General features: G+C 34.3%; 1 protein-coding gene across 1 annotated transcript in view; it reads left to right on the top strand.

The window, feature by feature from the left end:
- The window catches only part of ascc3 (activating signal cointegrator 1 complex subunit 3), a 299,957-nt gene that overhangs the window by 245,595 nt on the left and 39,640 nt on the right, over nucleotides 1–14,722 (top strand). The window contains exons 25-31 of the mRNA XM_073847875.1: nucleotides 3,508–3,653; nucleotides 4,595–4,715; nucleotides 6,704–6,846; nucleotides 10,842–10,979; nucleotides 13,252–13,372; nucleotides 13,460–13,592; nucleotides 13,685–13,810. Coding sequence (XP_073703976.1) covers nucleotides 3,508–3,653; nucleotides 4,595–4,715; nucleotides 6,704–6,846; nucleotides 10,842–10,979; nucleotides 13,252–13,372; nucleotides 13,460–13,592; nucleotides 13,685–13,810 — 928 coding nt within the window. The remainder of the gene's footprint in view (nucleotides 1–3,507; nucleotides 3,654–4,594; nucleotides 4,716–6,703; nucleotides 6,847–10,841; nucleotides 10,980–13,251; nucleotides 13,373–13,459; nucleotides 13,593–13,684; nucleotides 13,811–14,722) is intronic.

The raw sequence follows: 14,722 nt of genomic DNA, 5'->3' as shown, positions 1-14,722 counted from the left end.
CAATTAGCGGGATAGTTCAGCCAAAAACAAATCTCACTTTCATCTTGTTCCAAACCCATAAGTCTGTTGCTCATTTTCAGAGCACAAATGAAGACATTTTCATCGCTTTTTTCCTCTATTGAAAGTGTGAAGAGACACAATTGCTTAAAAATTACTTAGTTTAGGCTTTTATTTACAGTACACACCAAAAGTTTGGACACACCTTTGAACCAAAGTTTTCTTTATTTTCATGACTATGAAAATTGTAGATTCACACTGAAGGCATCAAAACTATGAATTAACACATGTGGAATTATATACATAATAAAAAAGTGTGAAACAACTGAAAATATGTCAGATTCTAGGTTCTTCAAAGTAGCCACCTTTTGCTTTGATTACTGCTTTGCACACTCTTGGCATTCTCTTGATGAGCTTCAAGAGGTAGTCACCTGAAATGGTTTTCACTTCACAGGTGTGCCCTGTCAGGTTTAATAAGTGGGATTTCTTGCCTTATAAATGGGGTTGGGACCATCAGTTGTGTTGTGCAGAAGTATATATAGTATATATATAGTATATGTAGAATTAAATATAATTCCACATGTGTTTATTTATAGTTTTAATGCCTTCATTGTGAATCTACAATTTTCATAGGCATGAAAATAAAGAAAACTCTTTAAATGAGAAGGTGTGTCCAAACTTTTGGTCTGTATTGTATATATAAACATTAATATACACACATACATAGAGAACATTAAATACGGTAAAAGTAAGCTCTTCAGTATTTACTGAACTGGCAAAAACAAACCTTTCTGGAACGATTATTAAAACTTCACCGTTATAGTTGGTGTGAAAGTTAACTTCTTTCTTGTATCTTTTTTATTGTAGTTACATTGCCATTTTAGTGCCACATTGAAAAAAAAAATCTAAGATTGCAAGAATAAAGTCAAAATTATGATATTTAAAATTGAAAATTTTAGAGAAAAAAGTCAAAATTAAGAGAATTCATTCATAGCAATTACAAGATTAAAGTTATAATATTTTGAGAGTATATTCTAGCATATTGTGCATGCAAATGGCCTGGAGTGGGAGCACTGAGAGATATTACAAAGTCTCAGCTTTGAAAATCTGTCAGTTTTATAGCAAAATGCAAACACTATGACTAATACAATGATGTGTTTTCACGCTTTTTTAATGTGGCGTGACAGATTGCTGTATTTGCCTCAGTTTAAGCGGCATGTGATTCAGTCATCTTTCTGATTACAATAAGGCCTTTGTTTCATTAGATTAGGCTATACTGTTTTTTAATTCCTTCTGATGTTCCTTCACGTTTATATCATGCCGTAAACTTGAAATAAAGAGGAAAAGCACGTTTATAATTTGTATTTCGCAGTAAAACTGTTTTTTTTTTAAAGATGATGTTATATTAAAAGCAACAAAGCACAAAATCATTGCAATTATGAGAACGTTTTATTGTTGTTTTAAATGAAACACATGTGAGGAATGAAAGATTTGATGCCACAGATGTGTTAGTGGAGTAGGTGGTGAAATTTTCTCAAAGAAAACAGTATAATTTAATTAAACAAATGTCTCATTGTAATTGAAAAGACAATTGATTCACATGAATACAGCAATCTGTCCCGCAACATTAAAGAGCATGTAAAACACATTATTGCAAGACAAATTGTTTGTATTTCGCTATAAAACTGACAGATTTTGAAACCTGAGACTTAGTTTTATATTAAAAGTACCAAAAGCACAAAGCTTATTGCTATTATTAGGTGGCTGGCGCACTACGAATAGGCCTAATGGATGCAATCGAAGCCGTGAAATATTATTTCCAAGCATACCGTGCCTGCAAGTATAACACATGGTATGATTTCTGCTAATAATCCCACATATATTCAAATTCAATTCCGGTGGCCTGGCAACTTCTCTCGGTGCTCCCAATTTGCGCCATGCAGATGTGCATGCTGTACTCTCAAAATATTATAACTACTATGTAATTCTCATAATTTTGACTTTATTCTCAAAGCATTTCGACTTTATTCTCGAAACTTTTCGACTTTGTTCTCAAAATATTTTGACTTTGTTCTCATCATTTCGGCTTTATTATCGTAATATTTCGACTTCTTTCTCAAAGTACAACTTTAATCTCTATTTTTTTTTTTTACACATGGCACTAAAACACTTCCATATGTAGTAAATCATAATAAGTTAAGAAGATCAATTTTAACACTGAGTTCTAATTTAATTTCTCAATGATATATTTATGTTCATTTTTAACCAAAACATCTTCCATATCTTCCATAATAATCCATTTAGAGCACCATGTAGCCATCTACCCACAAATATGCCTATTGTGCCTGTAATGTTTAATAACTACTAATATTAAAGTATGAAAAACGGTATTGTTATAATTTTATCTGACACTATTGTCTTGTGTAGAGCAGTGTTGTTTTCGTCAACGATGACGATGACGAAATCATTTCGTTGACGCCACTTTTTTTAATGACGATAACGAGACGTTGACGAGATAATATTGGCTCGTTGATGAATAAAACATGACGAGACGTGTGTGAGTTTTCGTTGACGAGACGAGAATAGACGAAAATGTTAGTGGGTAGTTCATCAGGCGTTTAAAATGCATGACATTTCTGCTTATTGTGCATGCCTATTAAAACCGAAAAATATCTGCCGCTATGGCAAGCCGTTTTAGCATTAAATACTCTTTGCCATACTACTATGGCAAGCCGTTTTAGCATTCCATCCTTGTTTGTCTTTTATGTTTTAAAACATTCCTTCATTATTGTAATTATTGGTAAAAATAGTCGATCTGGAAGCTCACATTGTGTTGAACTATAGATCTGCTATTTTCAGAACTTATAAGTGACACTACCCAACAGCAAAATACTTACTGACCTACATTAATTTCTTAAAAGACTACTTTTTCCCCTTTTTTTGACTAAAACTAGACTAAAACCTTTTTGACTTTTCGTCGACTAAAACTAGACTAAAACCTTCTTGACTTTTCGTCGACTAAAACTAGACTAAAACCTTCTTGACTTTTCGTCGACTAAAATTGGACTAAAACTATCACATATAGAAGTGACTAAAATTTGACTAAAACTAATAACCATTTTAGTCCAAAAGACTAAGACTAAGACTAAATCTAAGATGGTTGTCAAAAACAACACTGGTGTAGAGCTGAATAGTTTATAATTGTTTTTGACTCAAGCTGAATAATGATACTGCCGACTTTAGTTGAGCTGCTTATTGCTGAATTTAACTTTTGTAATTGACAAACTTTACACAGTAATTGAGAACTGAATCAGTACTGAACTGACTGAAGCAGTATTCTCTTTTTAGAACTACTTTAGAGCTAAATTTAGTTTGCATGACTTATTCTGTTACTTCCTTGTTTATTACTATGAAGTCTCTTTAAAACATCTCTTTAAAAAATTGTACAAAGCGCTATATAAATAAAGGTGACTTTAATTGACAAATTTTGCATTTTCTTTGACTTCTCAGGCGAGGACAGAGGACCAGTTCTAGAGGTTATTGTGTCCAGAACCAACTTTATCTCATCGCACACCTCAAAACAAGTGCGAGTAGTGGGACTCTCTACCGCGCTGGCTAATGCACGGGATCTAGCCGACTGGCTGGGCATCAAACAGGTTAGATACACAACCTGCATCCATTAGCTCATCTCAGCTTTCACGTACATACCCTTTTAATGCCACATCTCTATCTAGTCGCTTTGACGAAAGACTTGGGATATTTAAATCGCTTTTGGAGTCCGTCCATACACTGTTATATATAGGCAAATTAATATTTTCAGGATCAGTGCTCCTTCCTCTTCTCAGGTTTGATGTGATTTACATATGATTCACGGCAGTTCAAATCGAGCAAAAAATGGTATATTTAAGGTTGAATGTAATTGATGGGTCTTGTTTCGGTGGAATCATGCTTCACTTGCACCCATAATGATTAGGGATGAAGTCAAAAAAGTAGAATAACGATATTATCTGTAACACTGTACTAACGGTACCATCCTGTTTCCATTACAGATAACCGATCGTACGTTCTGTCAGTCATTTTGTGTTTAAATGCGTATGTGCGCGCATATGAGCGTGCAAGGGTCTATAAATAACCAGCACCCCTCTTCCAGCGTGTAGCAGCATGTCGGCGCTGTACCCGGGCTGTGGCCGCATCAGGACAGACAGCAGCGGTTATGTAAACGTTGTTTTACTATTGCTGAAATGTCACCCTGCTAGACAGACGGGAAAGGAAGGGCTGGGGTCTCCATAAATCTGACGTGTGCTGTTTGGACTGAGGCGCATCTCTAGCTGCCCAATCCATTATCCAGCCCTTTAAATATGTGCGCACACGCACCCAGGCCCGGGCCACTTGTGTGAGAGCGCAGTTGTGGGACAGGGGACAATGACAGGCTGTAATTACCCCCAGATGGGCCACTCTGTCAGGCACACAGCCAGCTGGGCACTCCATCTCTCGCTTTATTACTGTCTTTCTTTGCGTCTTCTCACTTTCTGGCCCTGTTTTTCTTATACCGTTTTGTGGCCCTGTCCTTATTCCTCTCTGTCTGGGTCTCTTTCAGGCGGGACTGTTTAATTTCCGGCCCTCTGTTCGCCCAGTGCCATTGGAGGTTCACATTCACGGATTTCCGGGGCAACATTATTGCCCTCGTATGGCCAGCATGAACAAACCAGTCTTCCAAGGTACAAGACTACAGTAACATGCACATGCATCATGTACTCTAATTTGAAGTGTTCTAAAGTGTTGTAAAGGATACATTTGTGTGGCACAAATTTTATGATTTGTGCTGAATATTCATGAAGTATGAAATTCAAGTAAGTATGAAATAGAATGGAAGAATTTGTGATGCTCAGTATGGTGGATAGTGAGGAATAAGTCTTGCCTTAAGGGGAGACACTGCAGGCAAAAACAGTTTTTTCATGCACCTGACAAGTTTGAGATTTTGGGCTTTGGGTTTTTTGCAGACTAGTGGAAAAAAAAACATCCAAAAGACACTGTTAATTGTTTTTTTTTTTTTTTTTTTTTTTTTTTTTATAGCACTTTATTTATTTGTGTCAATAGATTTCAATTACAGTACGTATTTTTAAAGGTCGTTTTCTCAAAATTATTTTTTTCTTCTACACTGAGCCATAAATCTCCATTTCAGTAGCACTTACGCACACACCAAACTTTACATTTTTATTCCTGTCTATATCCTGAAGGTTTTTACAGAGGGATTTGTTCATATATAATTTGCTTGATTTTATACAACATTTTATTCCCCCCAAAAACTGTAAAAATGTATCGTTTTCCGCCAGTTATTTTTTCTGAATTATGGAGTGACAAAATGAGAACCAAAATTCCTTCTGTAAAAACATTTGACTCTAATATGTCAAAAAAATTAAACAAGAATATTTTCATCCAGTGTTTAGAATTATGTACTAGAAATGTATGCGAATTAGCGTATTTTTCATGAAATAATGCATATTAAAACCTAACATTTTAGAAAACTTGTAATAAAAAAATGTTTGCAATTATCAATGTAATCAGTCAACTGAGTAAGTAAGCTGTACGGTGTTGCTAGTTTTTTTTTTTTTTTTTTTTAGCATATTCACCTGCAGTGTCTTGCCTTAAAGGGACATTTTGAAGAATGTGGGTAACAGTCATTGGTCATCATTGACTTACATATTATGGAAAATAAATGCTATAGAAGTCAGTGGGGACCAACAACTGTTGCACATTCTTCAAAATATCTTGTGTGTGTGTTCAGCAGAAGAAATAATGACTTGAGTACAAATTACTTGAGATTGAGGAAATCATGACAGTTTTCATTTTTAGGTGAACTTTCCCATTAAAGTTCAAAAAGACATTTTTTTAAAACTCTAGATTGAACTTTTTTTCCAGATTGTGATGATTAATTTCCATATTTTACCACAGTATTAACAAGAAAGCATAAAACATTGTAATTGCAAGAGTCGAGGTTTTTTTTTTTTTTTTTTTTTTTTTTATGTGCATTCGTAAGTCTAAACTTTGTTACATTACTTTGCTATTAAATAGAAAACAGAAAAATAGTTAACACTGCTTTGTCAGTTTTTATAATAGAATAATACAGCAAAAATATTATTGACAGCTCCTCTGACTGCAATAATGAAGCTCTTGATATTGTTTTCAGTCATAGATATACTCTAATGGGTTTATAATGAAAATGCAGAATTATACATGTTCTAGTTTCTGAAAACCACAGAAATGTTAAAATGATCCATGCTCATATGCTTCAGTGGGACCAGCATGATTTGTTTTCTTTTTTTGATGATTTGTTCATTGTTCATTTGTCTTCACTGGCAGATTTTATTGCTGATTTGAAATATGCTGTTGGAACACAATCTTGGCAAACAGTTTTGGAGATTTTAGTCCTTGCCATTTAAATACAGTAGATGGGAGCTAAAATTTTATTCATGCATAAAAGATGCTCCAGGGATTTAACCATGATATGCACTCCAGGTCAACTGACTTGCCTAATAGCAACCTCAGACAAATTACAAATTATTCTTAGTAAAAAAAGTTACTTTTTCGTATTACTTTATCAATTTGCAATTTAGTATTTTAACTTTAGTATTGTTGTTTTTTAAAACAACAAATTTTCTAATGGATTTAGATCTGTCTTACACTTCGTATTTCCACTGTCCTGTAGCCATCCGCACACATTCTCCTGCCAAACCGGTCCTCATATTTGTGTCATCGCGCCGGCAGACACGGCTCACGGCTCTGGACCTCATCGCATTTCTGGCTACAGAAGATGACCCCAAACAGTGGCTCCACCAGGATGAGAGAGAGGTTAGAAGTCATCCTCAAAATTGTTGTTACATAACCAGATTACTGTTTCAAGTAACAAGTAAATGCAATGGAAATGTAAAAAAGTTACTTTTTCAAACAAGTAATGCATTTCCATTTATTTACCGACGCATCTCCTGTTCCAATGTTGAGAACAATCGAGACAAGAGTAGAGCGCACAGCCGCTGTGTATTATAGCAAAAAGGGTGTTGTCATTTTAGTTTTGTTTTTTTGCATGCTTTTGTTGTGCACTTCCAAAATATAGAATAGAGCTTGCAAAATCAAAATAAAGCAACATAATGTTCTATTGGTCTAAAACGAAAAGAGAAAGAGAACAGGGTTTCCCCCGGTCCTTAAAAGCCTTACATTTACCTGTATCAAATTTAAGGCCATAAAAAGTCTTAAAAGGTACAACAAATCTTAATTATGATTTCAAGCGGTCTTAAATTTGGGGGCGGAAAGACCAGAATTGCGATATGGCTTAATGTGACAATTAAACTTTGCAGCGCTGCAGTTACCGTGAAAGCACTATATTTCTGCCATTTCGAAAGCGCCACCTGCTGGCAGAGAATGAATTTGCATTTTCAATATGTCTGCTGTTTTTGTTCAGACCAAAGTAAAAATCTACCCATATTTTTTACACAGCAATCGTAAATGTAAACTGGTGAATCAACAAGAAGCTAATGCATTTAAAATATCTAAACAATTAAAGTAAAATACATTTGTTATTTAATTGATATATTGACTTCTGACTCATCCATTTTCTTGTAAATGTTTAAAAGCTGAAATGTGAAGTTTATCATTTTATAAAACTTTTTGTTTGTGTGAAAACCTGTATCTGAACAGCAAATCTAGTTTTTACGGTCATTTTACAGATTAATATGTTACCGCACTCATATGATTTTTTTTTGCAGGTCTTAAAAATGGTCTTAAAACGTAAAAAATGTTATCTTAAAAATCACAGCTAGATGAGGAGAGAGAAAAAAAAGGAATGCAGAAGTAACAAAACATTGCATAATTAACATATGAGCCTCACAATTATCTCTGCAAGGTTGGCTAGTATTGCGTGTTTTCTGAAAATTGGAGTACATTTAAGTAGAAACTATCAAAATAATGCTGGAGTTTTGTATTAAAAATTAATCCATTACTTAAAACTATTGCTAACATGAAATAGCAGTTAACAGTAATTTAAAGCATTTAGTAATCTAAATTCATTTTAAATTCATTGTTAATTATTGTTTTTTTTTTTCATAATACATTAATAACATTATTTGCTAATGTTAACATGTACAACCTTTTTGTGAAGCGTTACCTAAAGCCTAAAACTATAGTCACACATTGTGGTTGTGAAGCATTAAATTACTGCCAAAAGTAATGTAATAGTAATTGAAAAATAATAGCTCTGAGAAAACTGTATTGAATGCCTTTCATTTTTGTTCAAGCATTGCGACATTTCTGATAGATGAAGTTGTGAATAGCTTTGGTGTGAAAGAGCTTGTTTGCAATTTGCAACAGTCTCACATCCCTCAGCGTGTAAATAGGACTTACACTTTCACTGCCTCATTTCGTTTGCATTGCTACTGTTGTTACTTTCTCTCTTTTCAGTCTTACATTTCCTCTTCCCCAATTCCACAATCTCAAGAAGCTCAGTATCTCTTTATCGGTGATTACAGTACGGCTCAGCGCAGATTCTAGTGCAAAAGCCTGTGTCATCTCTCATTAAATTCCTCTTTCCGTTCCACCGCATGCCTTCAGATCATTTCAAGATGTGAACAAATAGCTTTTTTCTGCTCGCCATCGCAGATGTGTGCTAATATTTTCAAAGCACTCGATTAGAGCGCTGGTCAGGGAAAAAAAAGGAATGGTTTTCTCATCCCAATCACATAGTAATCACATAAAAATTGCAGCCTTACGGAGGTGATAATTTCTTTAATAGTATACGCATGATACACATATTCAAACGGTATGGTAATGTGTTTGCTCGAACACAAACACACATTCATGTCAGCAAAGCTGCTTTTAATGTTTAGGTCGCCAGTTAGCGAACCACAGCCCAGATGACCCAAGATTGGTTACATTCAGACTGCAAATTATTCATCATAAATAAATATAAGCCTAGCAGTTTTTGTATTATCCCCACAAAGCAATGTAGGATCATATATAACAATATACAAATTATTCTTTATAAATTCTTTCTAAATTATGCAGCAGTGCAGATGGCTTATTAGCGCTGTTCAATTCCAAAATTTTGGGAAATTATTCTGAAATTTGATTTGTGTTTTCGATTCTCATTCCAAAATCAAAATAATTGTCTGTCTACAAATACTGGAACTGAAAAAAGATATATAGATATATTATGTTTATAAAGATATAATTTCATGTCTTAGAAAGTACTAAATTTTATACAAATAAATTGACACATTATCATTAGTAGTGTCAAATATAATAATAAACATTTAAAAAAAAATTATTTTAAGCAAGGAAATACACATATATAACCCTAACTGCTGTAGCAACTGCAGTGCTAGAAACTGATAACAACATAAAAACGTTATTGGTTTCCCACACTGACAAGGTTAGATATGGATTGTCTGCCTTTTAGAATTTCAAATCAGGCAAAGAAAAAAGTGAGCTATTCCTTTATCGAACGTGGATTTGTATAAAACATATATTTGGTTTGACTGTTTGAATTGCGTTAAGCAGCAGGCGTTTATGAGGCAGATACTGATGTTAGTGGTCTATTTTTCTATTACTCAGGCTGTGTGTAAAGGCATGCAGCCCCATAAAGCATGTTAATGCCTGTCTTTTATGAGCCTACCCTGTTAAAGACCCAATAAAAGACATTACACATGTAACGTGCAGAGAAAACTGAAGGCTGCCTTTAATACTTCTGTAAAAATAAAGGTGCCATAGAGGAACTTTTTTTTTATCTAAATGGTTCCATAAAGAACCTTTAACATCTGAAGAACCTTTCTGTTTCACAAAAGGTTGTTTTTGGAGAAAGAAGGTTCTTCAGATTATAAAAAGGTAAGAAAGAGATGGTTCTTTAAAGAACCTTTGACTGAATGGTTCTTTGTGGAAGCAAAAATGGTTCTTCTATGGCATCGCTGTGAAGAACCTTTTAAAGCACCTTTATTTTTATTTTAAGAGTGTATCTGTGTAGAAAAGAAATATATATATATACTGTCTGGTTAAAAGGAGTTTATCCAAATAATTATTATTATTATCCATTACTCAGGACTCAGGGTCAAAAATGTGGGGTTATTTATTTGTTTGCTTGTTTGTTTTTTTTTATAATGAATTTTATCGTTTTATTTTGCAACGATGCATTAAGTTGATCAAAAGTGACAGTGAAGACATTTATGTCATTAGTGTTACAAAATACTTGTATTTCAAATAAAAGCTGAACTTTCTATTTATTAATGAATCCTGAAAAACACACACACACAAAAAAAATATTTTAAGAACTTTCAAAAACAAAAAAGGAGTATAGTGTGTGAGACCTTTATTTATTAAATTTGTAATTTATTAAAGATTTTTTTTTATTATTATTATTATTTGTGGTACTATGATCAACTGTTATTTCGTGAAAAAGAGCATAGTTAAGATCTCTCTTTTTGTGCTCCATTGAAAAAAAAAACTGCATACAGGTTTGAAACAACAAATAAATGACAGCATTTTCATTTTTAGACAACTGCAGTAGTGAGATTCACGCGCGTGAGCTCCATGTGCTGATAGCTCCAGCGTCCTGGCTGTGTGTTCCAGTGATATACGGGGCGTCCCGCTGTTTCACTGCACTGAAGCGTGTAACGGCCTGAAACCCTGCTGTTTGAGTGACAGCCGGCTGCCGTTAGCTGTCCATCTAACATCTAACTGCACTTTCCTCCATTTGTTTCCACTGTTGCCCGTCCTAACATTTCCATCTCTTTTGTTTCCATTTTTTTTTATGAAGAAAGTGCATAGTGTCTGCCAGGGTTTTAACGTCTGTGTTTTGTTAGATGGACGATATCATCGGCACTGTAAGGGAGTCAAATCTGAAACTGACCCTGGCGTTTGGGATCGGGATGCATCACGCTGGTCTTCACGAGAGAGACAGAAAGACAGTGGAAGAGCTCTTTGTCAACTGTAAAATCCAGGTGAGAACCGTTGTTAGGTGACATGTGATTCACCAGCAGATCAACCTTTTCCTCACTGATTCCCAAAGCGTTTTGGAATAAATTGAAAGTGTGAGCTAGGTTTGGGTAAATAGCTGTCAACTGAGAGATTATGTAAGAATCACAAATATACTCATAGAGAACTTCCGTTGTCATTTTTGAGTGATGAGAGATGAATTGATTTATTCAAATCCAATCCAAATCCAAACAAAACGTTCCTCTTAATGCAGCTAGCAGTCCTCGTGGGATTATGTCTTCAGTGGCCTGGCTGTAAAAACATAAACGTTTATGTTGGTTTAATGCAAATGTGATATTTCACACATCAATATGATGGAGAGTTTAGGATGTGAAGCACATCTGAAGGTTGAAAGTCTTTTATGTGTGAGCACTAGTATTGTGAAATATCGTTACAATTTAAAATAACTGTTTTCTATTTGAATATATTTCAAAATGCAATTTATTTCTGGGATAGCGTAAGGGAATTTTCAGCATCATTACTCCAGTCTTCAGTGTCACATGATCCTTCAGAAATCAGTCTAATATGCTGATTTGCTGCTGAAGAAAACATTCAAACAGAGAATTCATTTGAAATAAAAATCTTTTGTATCATGACAAAAGTGTCCCGTTTAAATGTCTTATTCAGTTTGATCAAATTTAAGGCAATAGGAAGTCTTAAGTATCTTTAATGGTCTTAATTATCAAAAGACTTAATTATTTTAGAAGGTCTTACATTTTGGGACAGATAAACAGGAACAGGCTTTGATAGGCTGCCCTGTCACAGGAAGGAAAGAATAAAAGATTGTTTAATACACTTATTCAAAATGTAGATTTTACTAGTATTGGCACATTGGTATGTTTACTGGTTTTCTTTAAACATAGTGTATGCTGTATATTATAGTGTTATCAAAATACAACATTGGTCAACATCTGATTTAATATGTGTTAATATATTAGTTCAAGAACTCAAAAAAATAATACAAGTATGAATTTATTGAAGAAGAAAAAAGGAAAGCTATAAAACTGTATATGAGCTATAAGAAAACTACAGTTGAGCTCAAAAGTTTACATACACCTTGCAGAATCTGCTAAATTATTTTAGCAAAATAAGAGGGATCATAAAAAATGCATGTTATTTTTTATGTAGTACTGACCTGAATGAGATGTTTGACATAAAAGACGTTTATATAGTCCATAAGAAAATTATAGCTAAATTTATAAAAATGACCCTGTTCAAAAGTTTACATACGCTTGATTCTTAATACTATGTTGTTTCCTGAATGATCCACAGCTGTTTTGTTGTTGTTGTTTGTTTGTTTTTTTAAGGTCAGGGTAAATTTGACTTATTTTGTCTTCTGGGAAACATGTAAGTATCTTCTGTAGCTTCTGAAGGGCAGTACTAAATGAAAAAAAAAATGATATTTAGGCAAAAAAAAAACATTCTGTTCAAAAGTTTTCACCCCTGGCTCTTAATGCATTGTGTTTTGCTTCTAAAGCACCAGTGTGCGTTCGAACCTTCTGTAATAGTTGCATGTGAGTCCCTCAGTTGTCCTCAGTGTGAAAAGATGGATCTCAAAATCATACAGTCATTGTTGGAAAGGGTTCAAATACACAAAAATGCTGATAAGTCAAAGAATTTGTGGGACCTGAATAACTTTTTCTAAAGAACAGCGGTCAGTTTAACTGTTCAGGACAAACAAGGGACTCATGAACAACTATCACTAAAAAAAAACTTTTTTTTTTTTTTTTTTTAAATTCAGGTAACAACACATTATTAAGAATCAAGCGCATGTAAACTTTTGAACGAGGTCATTTTTATAAATTCAACTATAATTTTCTCTTGTGGACTATATGTAAATGTATTTTATGTGAAATATCTTATTCAGGTCAGTACTAAATAAAAAAACAACATGCATTTTGTATGATCCCTCTTATTTTGCTAAATAATTAGCATTTAGCAGATTCTGCAAGGTGTATGTAAACTTTTGACCTCAACTGTAATATGCACTATAGTGTGTTTATGACCATGAAATCTGAGAACTTCTTTTACAGTCTGATCACAAGTGAGAGTTCAGTGCCATCACAGAAACAGATCTGATTTCTTACAACTGTTTTCTAGTAGTAGGAACATTTTCTGAATATTGTTTCCAAAATGTATAGGAATTATATGAGATAAATTGTAAAACAGCCACAAAATAGGTTGAAATAACATTAAGATAAGATTTGACCCTACATATTCCTTTAACTTCTCTCTAAGGTGTTAATTGCGACTAGCACACTAGCATGGGGCGTCAACTTCCCTGCTCACCTGGTGATCGTGAAGGGCACAGAATACTATGACGGAAAGACTCGCCGCTACGTGGATTACCCCATAACAGGTAACATCTGTTTTTATGTATGTGTGTGTGTGTGTGTGTTTTTAGCTGACTGTCCAATGTCATTGATCTCTATCATTTCCATTCCAGATGTTCTTCAGATGATGGGGCGAGCAGGACGACCGCAGTTCGATGACCAGGGCAAGGCTGTTATCCTTGTGCACGACATTAAGAAGGACTTCTATAAGAAGTTCTTGTACGAGCCGTTCCCCGTGGAGTCGAGGTGTGTACAAAGCAATAAATCTCCCTTTTTCATGCTAGTACTCTAAATGACTGTGATAATGACAGAAGTGCTGTCTTTTACTGTGTCTTCAGTCTTCTGAGCGTGCTGTCCGACCACTTGAATGCAGAAATCGCAGCGGGCACAATCACCTCAAAACAAGACGCCATGGATTACATCACATGGACGTACTTCTTCCGCAGGCTGGTCATGAACCCAAGGTACTGCACATGAGCATTACTTACAACTCACAACACATTCACAGTCTAGGGTGAAGATCCTAGTTTAGAGTCTCATCAGTGACGTCATATGGCTTAGATGGTTAACTAATACGTAGAAAGCAGGATGACCAACATACAGTAATGCTAAGATTAGAAGTAGGCCATTTGGCTCACATGGTGTTCAAGATATTTTATGCTCACTGGTGCCAGGCAATAATCAAGCTGGCATGGTTGAATATCAGAAGTTTGGATAATAATTTATCTAAAAAGTCTTCAGACTGCAGTAGGTATCATACACTAACAATGAACAAGACACCTTGTTATTGTTCACTAACAATGAATGTATTTTTTAATTTGCGAGAACTTAGTGTAAAGGTTTTACACAGAAATGTGTTAAGGGAAGACACTGCAGACAAGAACAGTTTTTTCATGGACAAGTGTTTTTTTTAGACTAGTGGAAAGAAAGCATCCAAAAATGTTTCTTTTTATAGCACTTTATCTATTTGTGTCAATAGATTTCAATTACAATGCATGGCCGTTTTCTCAAAATGAGTTTTTTCTCCTGCACTGTGCCATAAATTTCCACTTCAGTAACACCAAATTTTACATTTTTATTCCTGTCTATATCTTGAAGGTTTTTTACAGAGGGATTTGTTCATATATAATTTGCTTGATTTTATACATTTTATTCCCCCCCAAATTGTTTTCTGCCTGTTCTAAGTAATTTCTGAATTATTGAGTGGCAAAATGAGATACCCAAAATTCCCTCTGTAAAAACATTTGACTCTAATATGTCAAAAAAAAAATTAAACAAGAATTTTAAAACTGACCTCATCCAGTGTTTAGATTTTCATACTAGAAATGTATACAAATTAGTGCATATTTAATTAAATAATGCCTCATTTGCATATT

Source organism: Garra rufa, chromosome 9 (genome assembly GCF_049309525.1).
Source record: "Garra rufa chromosome 9, GarRuf1.0, whole genome shotgun sequence".
Lineage (NCBI taxonomy): Eukaryota > Metazoa > Chordata > Actinopteri > Cypriniformes > Cyprinidae > Garra > Garra rufa.
Note: the sequence above shows the minus strand (reverse complement) of the source record. Positions and strands in the feature narration are given on the sequence as shown.